Source organism: Capsicum annuum, chromosome 1 (genome assembly GCF_002878395.1).
Source record: "Capsicum annuum cultivar UCD-10X-F1 chromosome 1, UCD10Xv1.1, whole genome shotgun sequence".
NCBI lineage: Eukaryota > Viridiplantae > Streptophyta > Magnoliopsida > Solanales > Solanaceae > Capsicum > Capsicum annuum.
This window is the reverse complement of record NC_061111.1, coordinates 3,669,109-3,685,409: the sequence shown is the minus strand read 5'-3', so window position 1 is coordinate 3,685,409 and position 16,301 is coordinate 3,669,109. Positions and strand designations below refer to the sequence as shown.

Below are 16,301 nucleotides of genomic sequence, written 5' to 3'. Positions count from 1 at the left end.
TTTTTTTTTTTTTTAATTATAGCTGAAAAACAAATAGAAAAAGTACGGAAATGTGTTGGTCATTACCATTTAAAACACAGAGGCCAACAGTCGAGTGACCATTTTTTGAAATAATAATGGTCATTATAGCTGAGAATTTTGTTATTTTTTTTTTAAGAAAAGACGATGGGTTACGGATGAAGAACAATGTTAGAAGAAATTAATTGTTATGGTAATTTTGTTGGTGGGATAAAGTTTATGGTGGTGAATATGGTGTAATGGAGGTTTTGGACATTGACAACAATGGAGGTTTTAGACATTGAAGAAGAAGTCAAAAAAATTAAATTAAAAAGAAAAAAGAAAAAATTATGAAAATAAGAAATTTCTTATTTACGTGGCGGCTCGTGTAAAACACCACACAAGTGGTGTAATGCCTGACAGGGTGTAAAAAGTATCATTTTTTTATAGTTAAGGTGTGCAATAGGTCACTTATATAGTTTAGGTGTGGATTCGACTTTTCGACTATAGTTTGGGGTGAAAACGATGCCTTTTTTCTTATTTTTTCGGATTATGCTGACGTGGTGCTGACGTGACAGCTCGTGTAAAACGCACACCACATGCAAGTGGTGTGATGTCAGGGTGTAAAAAGTATCACTTTTTTATAGTTAAGGTGTGTAATAGGCCACTTATATAGTTTAGATGTGAATTCGACTTTTTGATTATAGTTTGGGTGGAAACGATGCCTTTTCCCTATATTTTATACCTAGTTTTAGAGTTATCAATTTTTTCTTCTTTTGGTTAACCATATTTTTTTTATTTTTTTTTTTGTTTTCACCCGGTGTTCGATATCCGTATTAGAGCCCGACTAATCCAGATTGCACACTACAAGGCTCATTTTGAGGATGGTGCTCCCAACATGATTTTCTCTATACCCAAAATTCGAACCCGAGACCTCTGAGTAAGGATAGAGTAGACCCACTACTTTGGTGGTTAGCCATTTACGATAGCATGTCATCACTGATTTTGGAGACTTGTGTGCATAGTAGTTCTATAGATATTATCATTTATAAGTTCAAAAATTGGAAATTTTAATACTCTTTTTGAAAAAAATCATGGTATTTAATTGTTTTATCTTTGTGTTATAGCAATATTTATTCACTATCGTTACGTTTTTTTAGTTTGGCATATCAAGGTAGAAGCAAAATTTGTGCACATATTATCCTCCTTTGGAACTTACTCAAATAATGAAGCATAATGGTAGTTGGAGAACTCTTCTTTTTTTTTCTTTTTTTTTTAAATTTTTTGGGCTTCCCACATAAGAGTTTGATACTCCTTGTCGGCTCGTTCATCTTTATTTGTCCATGTTTGATTATTTTTAATATAATAAATAGATAAAAACGACAAGTATGATGGACAGAAGGGTATCAAACACTTGACCCCGACTAATCCAAAATACAGCAGCAACAACAACAACATACCCAGTGTATTTTCACAAAGTAGGACCTAAAAAAGGTAAAGCGTATGCAATCCATACCACTACCTCAAAAGATGTAGAGAAATTGTTCCCGATAGACTCCGAATCAGGACAGGGAACAACACTAATGTAATCCCATAAATTGGGTGCTACAGCTAATAATATTTTACAAGATTATTCTGAAAACTATTACATGATCCTATCTCATCTCCTATACCATACAAGTTCACTGCTATCATAATTACAGTAACTAACACTCCTCCTGATCAAAATTTATGGTATTATAAGGGATAATCATAATACTAGAAAACTTCATCTCATTTCGAATTGAAAAACTTGAACATTGCAAATTTGCAGGTGCCAGCCCAGTCAAATTTCGAAGTATTTGTATCCGTCATCAGCGTTGGTCATTCCCTCTTCCCAATCACCCATCCGACGACCACCAAACACAACTTGTTGAATGCCTATATATCTGTATACAGTGAACTATTGATGTTAGCGTCTAAGCTTCAGAAGACGAAAACCACTCATACGATTGATTGCTTACTCTGAGCTCAATACAGTCAAGCAATTGAGAAGTACGTCGATAGAGAAGAAATCAGCTGTACCAAGATCCACCCTGTTATGTACATGACCAAGTTGATACAAGTTTTTCCACACACAAGTTGCATTACGAGGAATTGTTAATGAAGTATATTTAATCGAAAACAAGCAAAGAAATGCATACCAAACTCTTGACCAATTGTCCTGGAATTCAACATTACTTATGTCATGGAATGATGACGGCATCACATTGAAACCTTTTTCTGCATCATAAAGAGGGTCGTATTCCATCGATGAACCTGCCAGCTGCATTCATTTAACACAAACTTGAATCTTTCTCCCAGGGGCGGCTCAACATAATTGGTGGCCTAAAGCGAAATTGTAAAATGAGGTTTTGAATTTTATTTTTTTACAAATCTATATTTATAGCTTTTTGAGGTGTAAAATTATTAATAAAACTGTTTTGAAATTGATTTATCGGAAAAAATCCCTTTTCAATTAATAGTATGCTTAATTCATTTGACATCTCTTGAAATTTTTTTTTTTAAGCTTAAGTAATAAAAAGGGCAGCCCGGTGCACTAAAGCTACCGCTATGCGCGGTGTCTGGGGAAGGACCCCACCACAAGGGTGTATCGTACGCAGCCTTACCTTGCATTTCTGTCAGAGGCTGTTTCCAAGGCTTGAACCCGTGACCTCCTGGTCACATGGCAGCAACTTTTCCAGTTACTTGAAATTCTATTTTTAAAAAACTTCTTTCAGCTAAGACAATTACATAGGATCAAGAAAAATATGCATTCATAAAATAGTAAAATCTTTTTATTTAACCGAAATACATCTTATCTTTCAACTTCTTCGATTCAAGTGTAATTGTTGCTTTGATTTTTTTCGCCCCATTAATCAAAATAATAAATCGAAGGTATGGTTTTCTGAGTTACCTCTATTTATTAGATGTTCTTTTTAGATTTGAGAGTATTAAAAGGAATTTTTTTAATGTTGATTGTCAACTTTAATCTTGAATTTCTAAAGTGATATTTTTATTTGAGTTTAAGAGAAATTAAAATGTGATGAAGAAAATATTAAGAAATATTTGATATTTTCTAAAGAAAAAAAATCTAAAAAAAAAACTACAAACCTATAATGCTTTAAAAAAAAATGAGGCCTCCGATTCGCTTGCTTCGGTGGCTTCACCTTGAAGCCGGCCCTGCTTTCTCTGATCGCGTAGAGGAACTTTCTATTCTTTCGATAAGTAATTTAAGAAAAGAAGAAGAGAATAATGAACAACTAGCTACCATTCAACCTGACCTGACACCATCTTGTTTGAAGGTACGAAAAATTTAAAAGGGCGGAGTGATGGGAAGAATAACAATAAAGAGCAGCAACAAAAAAAGTCGAATATAATTCAAACTGAGTCGTGAGTTCACCTGCAAATTAGATGAGTTGAATGCGCCTAAACGACCCATGACATACCATGCCTGAATAACCTGCCAATAGAAGCACAAGATATTTTGTGTTATCAAACTCAAAATGCTAAAAGACGAGAAGTAATGTAATATGAGAAGAGAGGAGAAAACAGGAAACATACACTACCGAGAATGTTAACGTCTCGATCAGATGGTGAGCCATAGAGTTCAAACCATATGTATGCATCAAGAGGATTGAAACTGTCAATACAAATTACATGCAGTAAGTGATATGCATCTTAACAAAATAGCAGTAATCTGCAACTTTTCCTGTTTTATGATTAAACTGTTAATCTGATAACTTAGCTCTTATATGACCCGCGCTGAAATTCTGAATGCTAATTCTATACTCCGAACAGTTATGCTCTCTTATAATCATTCACAAACTAAAAACTGCTATGGTCTTCTCTACCAAAATTTCTGATTGAAATAGGTGCAGAAGCCATACAGTAACATTTACCACGGAGAACAAAACTTTTAAAAAAAAGATGCACTAAAGCCCCCGATATTGCGGGGGGTCCAAAATATTTATTCAAAATAGGAAAAGGTTATACATATGGAATATGGTATGAAGGAAATTCTTTCACATTTTCCATGATATATAGGCCCCGTTTGGCCATGAAAACATAATTTTTCGGAGTTGGAATTGAAGTTGGAGTTGGAGTTGTGTTTGACCGTGAATATAAATTAAAGTTGTTTTTGAAATTTCTCCCCTCCCTCTTTTCTTTCTCTTTCTTTCTGCTTTATTATGGGTGGGAGTTGTTTCTTCTTTTCAGTTGATAAGTCTTTTGAAATTAAGGATATTAGCGAAGGCCAGATGAGGTGGTTCTTATTGAGCGAACGGAGCAGCCGTTTCTCCAGCAAAATAACAATTGACGAAAGCAACCTGAGATGGGTATGCAATGCACTACAACAGGCTTCTCGAGGCTCTCGAAACCTATACAGGAGATGGGGAAGAAAGCAACAGAATGATCTACATAGAGTTTATCAAAATTACAATGTTTATGGGCGTTTTCTACGAGTTGAAACTTGGAGGGGAGACAGAAAAAGTGCTATTATTATTCCAGAGGCTGATTCTAATCTTGGCTGGTCTGAAATTGCTTCAAAGATTCTTAGATTCTTGGGTAAGCCCTCGAACCCAGTTCTTCAAAGGTTCACTAACCCGGGGAAGATATTTTTGGATGCTGCATGCAAACAGAGTTGGCCGGATCTGGCGCATCAAGACAAACCTGAATCCACAAATTTGTTTCTTTCCTGTTCTCTTGTGGGAACCTTCAATGACCCTTTCAAATCGAGCCCAAAATCGGAGGTTATTCAAACATGGTTTCTAAGCAGATGGAAGATAACGGCAGGTTTGAGGGTCGGTCCCATCTCTCACAACCAATTTCTATTTGAACTTCCATCGAGGCAGGAGGCGGAGAGGGTGAAAATGGGTGAATGGTTTTGGAATGGAAGAAGACTCACTATTGAATGGTGGTCTCCGGTGGCCGGAACTCAACTTGCAACACCAAAGTCTGCTTACCGATGGATTCGAGCTTTCGGAATTCCTTTGAATGCTTGGTCAGAGAAAACCATGAAATTTATTGGTGACTCTTGCGGTGGTTATGTGGACACTGACAAGGACACAAAGAAGCGGAATCACCTTTATTGGGCTCGTATTTGCATCACCGACTCTACTTCATCAAAAAAAAAAAAAGTTGTTTTTGAAGTTTTGTGAGAGAAGTATGAGTGAAAAAAGTGAAAAAAAGTTTTTTCTTGTTTTTACTTTTTCAAAATACAATTCCAAATTGTATTTGGAATTTTCATGGCCAAACACAGGGTGAGAGGAGGGGCATGTGATAAGGGGGGCACGGATGCCCCAATTCGTAGGTGTGAGAGGCTAGCTTTGGATGGTTTCAGGCGGGGTAGGGGTAGGCTGAAGAAATACTGGAAAGAGGTGATTAGACTTGACATGGAGCAATTACAGTTTACCGAGGACATGACCCTAAATAGGAAGGTCTGAAGGAGGCTAGTGCATGTGGGAGAGTCGTAGCCAGTAGTTAGGAGAGCTTTGAGGTAGCCGAGCTGGTAGTCTCAGGGCTATGTTCAAAGGTTGGAGCTGATAGTAGGAGGGTATGGGGGTGGTGGGTGCCTTGGTTCGTCAGTGTAGGGTATTACTTTGTGAGTGTCTTATTACTGCTATTTCTTGTTTCATGCGTTATTATGACTTTGATTATTATTCTTTGTCTTGAGCTGGGGGTCTACCGAAAATAACCTCTCTACTTCTCTGGAGGTAGTGGTATGGACTGCGTACATTTCACCCTCCCCAGACTCCACTATGTGGGAATACACTGGGTTTGTTGTTGTTGTAAACACTGTGATTTTCACTAAAGTGAAATAATTGAAAAAATGTTCATGGACAAACGGCTACATAGTTATTTCCAGGCAGTGGCGGACCCAGACTTTTCACCAAGTGGGTTCAATATGTAAAAAAAGACTGCCACTATAGGGGCTCGAACCCGCGACCCAGGTATCAAGATTTGAACACAAGACCACTGGACTAACAACTTCACTTGTTAAAAGTAAAGGCTTTTACAACATTTACTCATTCTTAAAAGTTTCAAAAAAAAAGGAGGAATGCCGCTATAGGGGGGTTCGAACCCACAACCCAGGTATCAAGATTTGAACACGCGACCACTGGACTAGCTACTTCACTTGTTCATAGTGGGTTCAAAATTATATACTTTTATACTTATAAAAACTGATTATATATACACATATATACGGTGTAATTTTTCGACGATATGCACCCACTTGAACCAAAGTGGGTTCATATGAACCCACTTGAACCAAAGAGGGTCCGCCCCTGTTTCCAGGTGTTTGGTTACCGTAACCATTTTATAATCAGGTAAAGGATTTTATCACACAGCTCCACGGGATTCAAATGAGTTACAAAAAATGGGATCAGCTCCTATATAGAATCACCTCTCCTGACAAAAATTGAAGTAGCTTAGAAACTTCAGCAAAAAATTTCCAACGGTATTTACTCTTTACATTAGCCAGGTTAAACCAACGTCTAGCTTTGAAATTGTAATAGGGAGTTGCAGTACCACCAAAACAGCATTGATTTCTCTCCTCCGGAATGGTCCAAAAGATGCAGGCTAAAATCATTAGAAAAATGCTTCTAACGGATTTTCCAATTCCCTATCTTCTACAACCTTCAAAGGCGTCTTTGCAAATGTTTGAGTACTACAAACATTTTTCAATCAAAAGGGGGCAAATGACTCTCCTCTCAGCAGAAAATATTTTCCCTTACAAATAAATCAACTCTTGGTCCATATAATTTGCTCCAGTACTTAAGACACGATTATTTGATTATCAATTATTAACACCCAAAAAATTTCATCAAATTTCCAACGCAGAAACTATCCAATTGTTGTAACTTGTAACTATTAATCCTTAATAAAACTTTTTCCACATACTGCATCACCAACTAAACACGGGAAAACATTTTTCTTCATACTAAACACTTGTATTCTACATGTCACCGTTCAATAAAGGCAATCAACTAAAAATGCTGGAAGATTTATTGCACAGCGACCTATAAAAATCTGCAAACCACATCCACTAACGCAGCTTACTGATAGCTGATGAATACATGGTAACAAATCAAAGCCATATATTTGAAACATAATCGAGTCAAACAAACATGACAGACACATCCAGTGCATATCCTACACTCTTTTTTTAAGTTTTAGGAAATGTGTGCTACAGTTAGACACCTTATAGTCCCCAAAAGAGATTTTAAAGAAACTATCAGTCCGTCCAAGAAAGAAAAGTTTGGCAAGACCCTCTAAATTAAAACAAAATAACTCTGGAAAAGCTCCAGCAGCAGCCACAAGTTTGACTACATAAAAAGTGAACTCTTAAAGAACTAGAAGACCTGAACACGTTATTCTTCTCCGCTTTTCGAGACAGTTTTATTTACTCTAGCTAACAAAAGAACAGCTACAGCTCAAAAATCACAAACATGCCCTTTAACTTGGCCTCATATTACATCTATGACCTCCAAATTTGCGTGTGCACAAGTAGGCACTTAAACTTGTATAGAGTTGAACAAGTAGACACATATATCCTATGTGGCGTCCTACATGGCCAATTCTTGTCCTACATGGCGTCCTATGTGTATTATGTCACATAGGACGTGTGTGTCTACTTGTTCAACTTTATACAAGTTTAAGTGCCTACTTGTGCACGCCCAAAGTTGGAGGTCATAGATGTGATTTAAGGTCAAGTTAAAGAGCATGTTTATGTATACTATACCAAGGAACTTTAAAAACTTTACTTGAATATTTTTTTGACGTAATTTGGTCACCGGAGGCTATTCATGTAGCTAGGAGATAGCTATAGAAAAAGAAAATTGGAGTTAGAAAACAGAAGAAGCATCAAGTATAGTCAGAATGTATTTACTCTCTAAAGCTGACTTTGAATGCAAGCACGGATCCCGTTTTAGACTTCTGAAAATTTCGTCCCTTTGTTCGAACTCTCTCTTCGACCTATCAAAGTGGAGACCGGGAAACAAGCAGATTTCAGTTGGAAGTCATAATTCAAAATCTGAAGTGAACTGAGACCAATAAAATGTGGAATATCTTCAAATGGATATATGTCAATCATAACTCGAAATCCCAAATAAAGTTACACTCACTTTTTTCCTCATAAGCTCTGGATTGCCAATACTTTCACCAAGCACAGCACGAAGCTCTGTGTCATGTTTACAAGCATTTTCCAACACTCTGAAATAACGTTATGAACAAGTCAATCTCAATGACAAAGTCACACAGATGAAGTACAAGAGAAGCTCAGTTCAATTTTAGCATGCTAATTGCAAAATGCTACACGGGGCTCTAGCTTGTGTGGGTTCCAAGTTCCAACCAACAACGGTTAAATCTATAGGACATACATGAAAACATACTTCACAAGCAATGCAACAACACCAACAATATACCCAGTGTAGTCCCACAAAATGAGGTTTGGCGAGGGTAGAGTGTACGCAGACCTTACCTCTACCTCAAAGGTAGAGAGGTTGTTTCCGATAGACCCTCAGCTCAAGAAATATAGTCCAAAGCAGTCCAGAAAAAGAAATAATGGAAATACAAGAAACATCAGATAGTAACAGAACAATACGATAGTTGAAGTACAAGAAACACCAGAGTAACACAAATCGAAGGACAATAAACTACACAAGTAATACTGCAACTACTAGTATGGACGAACATCAAGACAATGCACTCCCGCCTACTAACCTTCTACCCTAATCCATGTCTTCCCATCACAAGCAATCCATTTATTAAATTCAAAGTGTGTTCGGCCTAGGAAGCATTCCGATGTGATTAATTCTTCATAGGGGTAATGAACAGTTACAGGTAAATGATTTGTGTGTGATAAGGCGACCATCAAAGTATCAAATACCATTTTAACGCAATGAATGCATAATCATATAACATAGAATATGACATCAAATAACGAGAGATAGAGCGTAGTTAGAGATAGACTTTGCCCAAGCTGGGTAGTTGTGAAGACGTTCATATTCGCGCTTCCTCTTCTCCTCCCTGACCTTCAACAACCTCCGTCCTCTCGCCGTGGTGCCTGACCCTTTGGCTGCACCTAAATCATCATTTCTTTCGCTAAAATCTGCACTTAAATCTCCAGAATTCGAAAACGAAGCTCCTGATTTTGCAGCAGCAATGGTCAAGCATTGAACAGGAGAAACTTCTATGTTACTTGTTGGCATAACTAGGAACTGAGCAGCTAGCAATGGACATGAAGAAACACAAGGCTTCCATATGGGATTGAGGAATTGTTGATGTGCAACAGACATATCTGCATAAAATGTAATTGCGTTAAAAGTCGTTTGGTAGGACGTATTAGAAAAACTAATACATGTATTACTTGTGGTATTATTTAATTCTCTTTGGTAGGATTTTCAACCTATATCTAACTAGTACACCATATTAAGTATTATAAGGTGTATAACCTAAGTTGTGCAGACTCTTCACTTTTGATGCCGCACCCATGTCGGATTCTCCAAAAATACACTAGCTTTGGCGAATCCGACACATCCCTCTGTCCCAAAATAGTATCACTTTAGAAAAAAAAAAAAGGGTCCGAAAATAAGTGTTACTTTAGGAATTCAAGACAAAATTAGTATGTTTTCCAACAGTGCTGTTGTGTTAAAGAACTATTTCTTCTTAATACTGCTCAATTTCAAGAAATAACTAATAAATAGGGGTAGCTTAGTAAACTATATCTTCTATTTATAACTTTTCTTAACGAGCGTAAAATGAGCTAAAGTGACACTTATTTTGGAACGAAGGGAGCAATTCATAGCAAACCTGGTACTAGTAATACAAGTGCTATTAATACATGAATAAACATGGTTAAAGATATATCACTAATACACCAAACAAAACAACAGATAAGAAATAACCCCATCATAACTAATCTCAACATCATTAATCTCTGCATTACTAATACACTATATTCAGTACCATTCTTATAACATATGAACTTTCCATTTTTTGGGGGTTTTACACACAGTTCAGAGAAACAAATGAAGTTTGTCATATACCCAATCTCAGGAAAGTTGGATAAAATTCAACAGAGAAGTCAATTAACTACAACTCCAAATGTATATAAAGATTAAGAACAAAGATTAAAGAAAACATGAAGTAAGAACAGAAACTGATTATAAGGTAAGGTCACTTTACCTGACAACCTTATGGAGTGTCAGCAGTTGTTTGAGATGAGGTCTCCAATTAAACTATGTAAATTTGAAGAATTGAATGTGAGGGTAAAATAATAATTTTAAACTGTTACTTCCTCAGTTTAAAAAAACAAATAGATTTATTTTATCTTGATACTGAGTTTTAAGATATGTTTTTATTTGATATACTAGAATTTATGAAAGTATAGAATTATTTTTAAATTTTATGACCTTAAATTAACTATATATCGGATACTGGATAAAAAATTAAAAAAAAAAGGTATCAAAAATACCTCCCAGACTCAAGAGACAAGTTCTAAAGAGTGGTGGTTAGATCGGTATTATTGTATAGAGCGGAGTGTTAGCCTATTAAGAAGGCCATATCCAGAAGATGAAGGTGACGAAAATGAGAATGCTTAGGTGGATGTGTGGGTGTACTAGGAAAGAAAGGATTAGAAATGAGGTTATTCGAGGTAAGGAGCGTGTGGCCTCGGTGGAAGCCAAGATGAACGAAACGAGGTTGAGATGGCAGAGGTATGAGAGGTTGACTAAGGATTATTTCAAGCGTGGTAGAGGTAGATGAAGAAATATTGGAGAGAGGTGATTAGACATGACATGGAGCAGCTTCTGCTTACCGAAGACATGACCCTGGATAGGAAGTTGTGGGGGAGGTGGATTAGGGTAAAAGGTTAATCTGAGTTTAGGGTATGGTATCTTTTGGTGTGTTACTTGGAGTATCTTGTTTATGGTATTATAGAGTTTGCTAATCCTATTATATCTTGTTCTTTTACTATTCTTTCTATTACTGTTCTTATCTTAAATTGTTCTATTTTGAGCCGGGGGTCTATTGAAAACAACCTCTCTATCTCACATTTGATGTAGTGGTATGGAATGCATACACTTACCCTCCTTAAACTACACTTGGTGGGAATATAGTGGGTATGTTGTTGTTGTAATACTCTTTACTTGTCCACTTCTTTTTTGTGCTATTCAATCCTACTTATTCAGTTTATAAAATCAATGATCGACCTATTTCGACTCCTTAATATTAAATATAATTTAATGTATTTTTCAAAATATTTAATTTATAATATTTAAATGATATTATGATAAAATTACTTCTATCATTTATTAAGTCAATAAAAATGAACATATAAAAATGAATGGAGAAAGTATTAAATATATCACGTGGAAAGATACAATTAAAGTAATTAACAAAAGAAAAGTTATTCACTTTTAAATGAATACTGTTTTAAATGAATGAAGTAAATTATTTCCTTAAAAGAGGAAATCATTTTCTTAAAAAAAAATAGTTTTATTGGAGAAAACCTTTTTCAAAAACTTTTACCTCAAAAAATTAGAAAATGATTTTCGAAAAATATTTTTATGGGTCATCATTAATTATTTTATAACACTTAAGTATATATGGAATAAAGATAATAATTTGTGATAAAATTTAAGATTAACTTTAATCATATTTGATTTGAGCTATTAATTAATTTTGTGATTTTTTAAATATAATGTATAAAAGGTGATATATATAATAATGTTATGGATATGTCATCCCATGAGATATTCTTATTTATCCCATTTCGCTTATCGAATGATCACCTATGAGAAGGTCACTCAATGAATCAAATATCCATTTTACCCTTAAATTATCTATTTTTAAATATTATGAGTTTTTTCTCACTTTTTAATCTATAATGAACTTAATTATAAATAAACATTATTCACAAAGTAAAAAGGTGAAAAATAATTTGCAAGCTACATATATAATGATAATAATTCTGTAATGATAAAATTATTAAACATAGTTACATTTACCAATCTTTTAAGTTATTATGTCTTGATATTTTTCTAATATTATTAGGGTTTTTTTTTATGTCTTGACTAATATCACTCCAAGCCAACTCATTAATCTATTATGTCTATTTTTTTTTAAAAAAAATAGTTTCTAAATAATTTTCAATTTGATATGTAGCTTCTCTGAGATTTTTCAATAACAGTCCGTCGAAATAACAATGAATTATAAAATTTAAATTTTATTTAAATTTTCAACTCCAACATATCTAACAATAGATAAAGTTTTAAATTTTTCATTATCTCAGCAGTTGATAATTGCAGCCTCATTAAGCATTGCAAAAATTATAACCTGTATTTTCAATAATGTTTTTAAGAATGGTGCATTATTTTGAGTATGTTACAAGCATACCATATACTAATTAATTTCTCAATCTCAATATGGATTTTAACAAGTTTAATATTCCCACATGGTCATGAGTTGATATATCATAATCCATTCTATTTTCAGATTGATTAATCTTTAATATATAGTTTTGATTTATCATAATGTGAAGCTTCTTCCATGACCTTTAGATCATATTTTTATTAAGTAGAATTTATTTCTTTAGTTGACTTCTTCACCCAATGGCCCTAGCCCCTATGTTCTTTGAATATTCTAATATTCTAATTTTCATACCTAGAATATTACCGCAATAATATATCTAGTATAATTCCATAGCTAAAATCTGAAGAAGTAGAGAATTTGTTTTTGATAGACGCTCAACTCAAGAAACACATTTCAAAGCATTTCAAAAAAAAAAAAAGATATGAAAGTGAAAAGAAACAATAACAACATTAAAATAAAATGATAATCGAAGTGCAAGAAACAAGAAATAATAACAAAAATCAAAGATTAAGAAACTACGAGGATAATATTATTATTAATATAAAAGGAGAAATGGATATTGTGCTTTAAACTATCACCAAGCCTATCTACAGAAGAACGAGGCAATACTCTACTATTTATTAACTTTCAATCCTAATTTACGATATCATATTTTTTTTTTAAGATTATATCCTCGATAAATAAGTTCCATACCTAGAATAAATTAGTGAAAATGTGAAATTCTTGGCTTGTGAAGCATGATAGATTTGTTTAAGTGCCTAATTGCAAATACATAATCAACTCTTCACATTTGATCCTCACAAATGTCATAAAGCCAACAATAAACTTTAATTTGTCATTCCCACTGAAAAGCATGAATTAATTAATAATTAATTAGAAAAAAAATCACCAAAAATCTTTGACCAAATTTGTCTTTCTGGAAGAAATCCCCTTTGTTTAATGATCATGAGAAGCATGTACCAATTGATAATTAATCAAAGTCACAAATCGTGGAAAATGACAATTTGATGGCTACCCTTATAAAAATAAAATTTTAAGATATATGCACAAAGATTTTTTTTTTTTTTTACATAATTAGTGTTAAGAATATTTATAAATTTATAAATATTTTATGATCATTATATTCCTTCTGGTTTATGATCTACATTAATCGTGGAATATTCATTTTCCTTTCGGTTTCCCATCCAGTGTTTGATACCCGCATTGGAGCTCGACTAATCCGAATTCACGCCGGGTAGGGCCCCATTCGGGGGTAGCGCTTCTAACAGAGTTTTCTTCATGCCCAGGGTCGAACCCTCGACCTTTAGTTAAGGGCGGATCAGCCCCATCCGCTGCACCACAACCCATGTTGGTGATATACATCATATATTAAGTATATTTATTTTCCTTTCTCGAAACAATGCAATGAATAATACAAATTCATTTTTCTATCCTTAATTTTCTTTTTAGTTTTTTCTGTTTTTCATCTCAATCTGAACTCCTTTGATGAAAAATTACACTATTTATACATAATTAAAATTATTAACTTTTGCATATATTGTAGATATTTAATCCCTTATCCCTTTTTGTGTTTAGAACCACGGATTTGACGATATTCCATGGTTTTCTTATTTCTTTTTTCAATTATGCCCTTAATTTTTTCTAATCCTATTTTACCCTTTAAATATACAATCCCAATAAATCATCTATGATATCTACATACATTGTTATAAAAATTCTATAACACTATGTACATTAATTCTGTCACGTATCAATTAGAAAAAATCAACGATACACAAGTAGTGACAGAGGAAGAACACAATTGTTGGTTTCACATGAATCCAATATCTTCGACACAAAGCATAGAAATATATGCGAAAATAAAATTAAAACTATAGATTTTGTCCCATGATTCCTTAATGATAATATAACATTCATAGCCAAACTTTGTTCCAAAAAATATATGTACTCTTGATTATTTCATGAAAGTAAAGTTTTAATTTTGTTAGAAGTTTTATAAATTTAACAACGTAATATATTTACAAGACATGATGTGTGATAAATTTGTAGAAAGAAAAATTATTTTATTAATAGTTATTGATAAATTTAAAATTTATAATAATTAAGGGTATTTTAGTAAATCTACCCGTTACGAAACTGTACCATACCATCAAACCAAACAAAAACACTGCTAATAAACAGTAGTGAACTATACAATCTATCCAAACATTATATTGTACCATACTATACAGAACAGTACCATATCATACCATACTGTACCATACGTTATGAAACCATAACAAACCACCGTCCACACACAGTGTAAAACGCATTAGTGAAAACTCGGGCTCCGCCATAATTATACAATTTAATGTATTTGTACTTGTATAAATGTATAATTAGAAGGAAGAGTCATATCCACATCCAAAATTCTAATGGCTGATTCAACTCCTTTACTTTCAAATTCTCCTTCTGCCAAGAATCACCAAGATCAAGAATTTCCAAAGCTAAATGATCATTCTTCTTCACTTGAAGAAACAATAGAGCCATTTTTTGGAAGTTGTGGAATTGCATGGCCACAAATATTGCAAGTCATACTTGTTTCTATGGCTTCTTTCTTTGAGGCTCAACAAACATTCATCACAATTTTTACTGATGCAATACCTTCATGGCATTGCACACAGCTTAACAACACAAGCTGTGATTCAAAGTCTAATGTATGCCAACTTTCTTTGACAGAATGGGATTGGGATAAGCCTGTTTACGCATCCATTGTGTCTGAATGGTCACTTCATTGTTCTAATAGTCCTATACTACAAGGACTTCCTGCTTCATCTTTTTTCATGGGGTGCTTGCTTGGTGGCCTGGTTCTTGGTTTGTTAGGTGACACGATTGGTCGAAAAACCGTGCTGATTTCCGGGTGTTTGATCATGTCCATGGCTTCAATCTTCATTGCTTTCTCTGACAATGTTTGGATGTATTCTGTCTTGAGATTTCTAAGTGGATGTGGTCACACTGCGATTGGATCGTCTGTACTTGTGTTGTGTTCTGAGAGTGTTGGTAAACAACATCAAGGAAAAGTTGGAACTATGGGATTCTTTATGTCTACATTTGGATTCTTGTCATTACCTGTTTTGGCTTATGTTAGTAGGAATTACTCATGGAGGGTACTTTATCTTTGGACTTCTCTTCCTGTTGTAGTTTATTGTATGTTGATGCAGTTTTGTGTTTATGAGTCACCAAGATGGCTTCTTTCGAAAGGGAAAGTTAGAGAGGCTTCTGCAATCCTCAACACATTCATTGAATCTCATATCAACAACCAAAGTTCAAATCTTGATGATAACAAGAAGTTGATTGTTCCGAATGCTTCTAATCAGTCATTGTTCAAGATTTTGTTGATGAAAAGATGGTTTCTTGGACAGCTATTGCTAGCAGTGGCAGCTGGTTTTGGCATTGGATTGATGTACTATGGCATGCCATTAGGACTAGGCAATGGACACTTCAGCTTAAACCTCTACTTGAGTACAGGGCTAAACGCGTTGCTGGAGCTACCGGCATTCTTGATAGTCTTTTTGTTGGTAGAAAAATGCAAGAGGAGAACCACACTACTTGGACTAAGTATCTTATGTGGTGTCTGTGGCATGCTGTGCATGATCGCGAGCGAATGGAAGGTGTTACAGCTAGCATTGGAGTTAACTTCATTTTTCAGTGCTTGCACTTCATTTGACTTGTTGCTGATATATACCTCAGAGTTGTTCCCTACTAGCATAAGGAATGCAACAGTGTCAATTGTATGGCAGGCTGTGGGGCTCGGAGGCATAGTGAGTCCAGTTCTGGTTGGTGCAGGAGGAGATACAAACAAGATTTTACCATATCTAGTGCTTGGAATTATGACATCAACAGCAGGATCATTGGTCATTTTTCTTCCGGAG

The 16,301-nt window shown here is 34.6% G+C and overlaps 2 protein-coding genes across 5 annotated transcripts in view; one reads left to right on the top strand and one right to left on the bottom strand.

Annotated features, from left to right (window-relative positions):
• Positions 1–1,483: 1,483 nt before the first annotated feature.
• LOC107865462 lies at positions 1,484–10,358 on the bottom strand. Of its 4 annotated transcripts, none has more exons than XM_016711721.2 (9): positions 10,204–10,358; positions 8,989–9,316; positions 8,142–8,229; positions 7,907–7,992; positions 3,580–3,658; positions 3,419–3,478; positions 2,181–2,302; positions 2,001–2,072; positions 1,484–1,925 (listed from the first exon to the last, which is right to left on the bottom strand). In XM_016711721.2, the coding sequence occupies exons 2-9, from the start codon at positions 9,312–9,314 to the stop codon at positions 1,823–1,825; spliced, it is 936 nt and encodes a 311-aa protein (XP_016567207.1). In that variant the 5' UTR covers positions 9,315–9,316; positions 10,204–10,358; the 3' UTR covers positions 1,484–1,822. The 4 variants fall into 4 exon arrangements, with proteins under 4 accessions (XP_016567207.1, XP_016567213.1, XP_047270571.1 ...); XM_016711727.2 differs by lacking the exon at positions 10,204–10,358 and adding an exon at positions 10,065–10,185; XM_047414615.1 differs by lacking the exon at positions 10,204–10,358 and adding an exon at positions 9,985–10,075.
• Positions 10,359–14,804: 4,446 nt separating this feature from the next.
• LOC107852073 (organic cation/carnitine transporter 3-like) overlaps positions 14,805–16,301 on the top strand; it is an 8,141-nt gene continuing 6,644 nt past the window's right edge. The window contains exon 1 of the mRNA XM_047406693.1: positions 14,805–16,283. Coding sequence (XP_047262649.1) covers positions 14,805–16,283 — 1,479 coding nt within the window. The remainder of the gene's footprint in view (positions 16,284–16,301) is intronic.

What these genes read in the sequence shown, in the direction of transcription:
- LOC107865462 (XM_047414615.1), bottom strand. Translation starts at nt 10,060, where the DNA reads ATGACAAACTTCATTTGTTTCTCTGAACTGTGTGTAAAACCCCCAAAA. An exon ending in CAGAGCTTATGAGGAAAAAA is followed by an intron (nt 7,993 to 8,141) that starts GTGAGTGTAACT and finishes CCACTTTGATAG; the next exon opens with GTCGAAGAGAGAGTTCGAAC. An exon ending in TCAACTCATCTAATTTGCAG is followed by an intron (nt 2,303 to 3,418) that starts GTGAACTCACGA and finishes AAATGAATGCAG; the next exon opens with CTGGCAGGTTCATCGATGGA.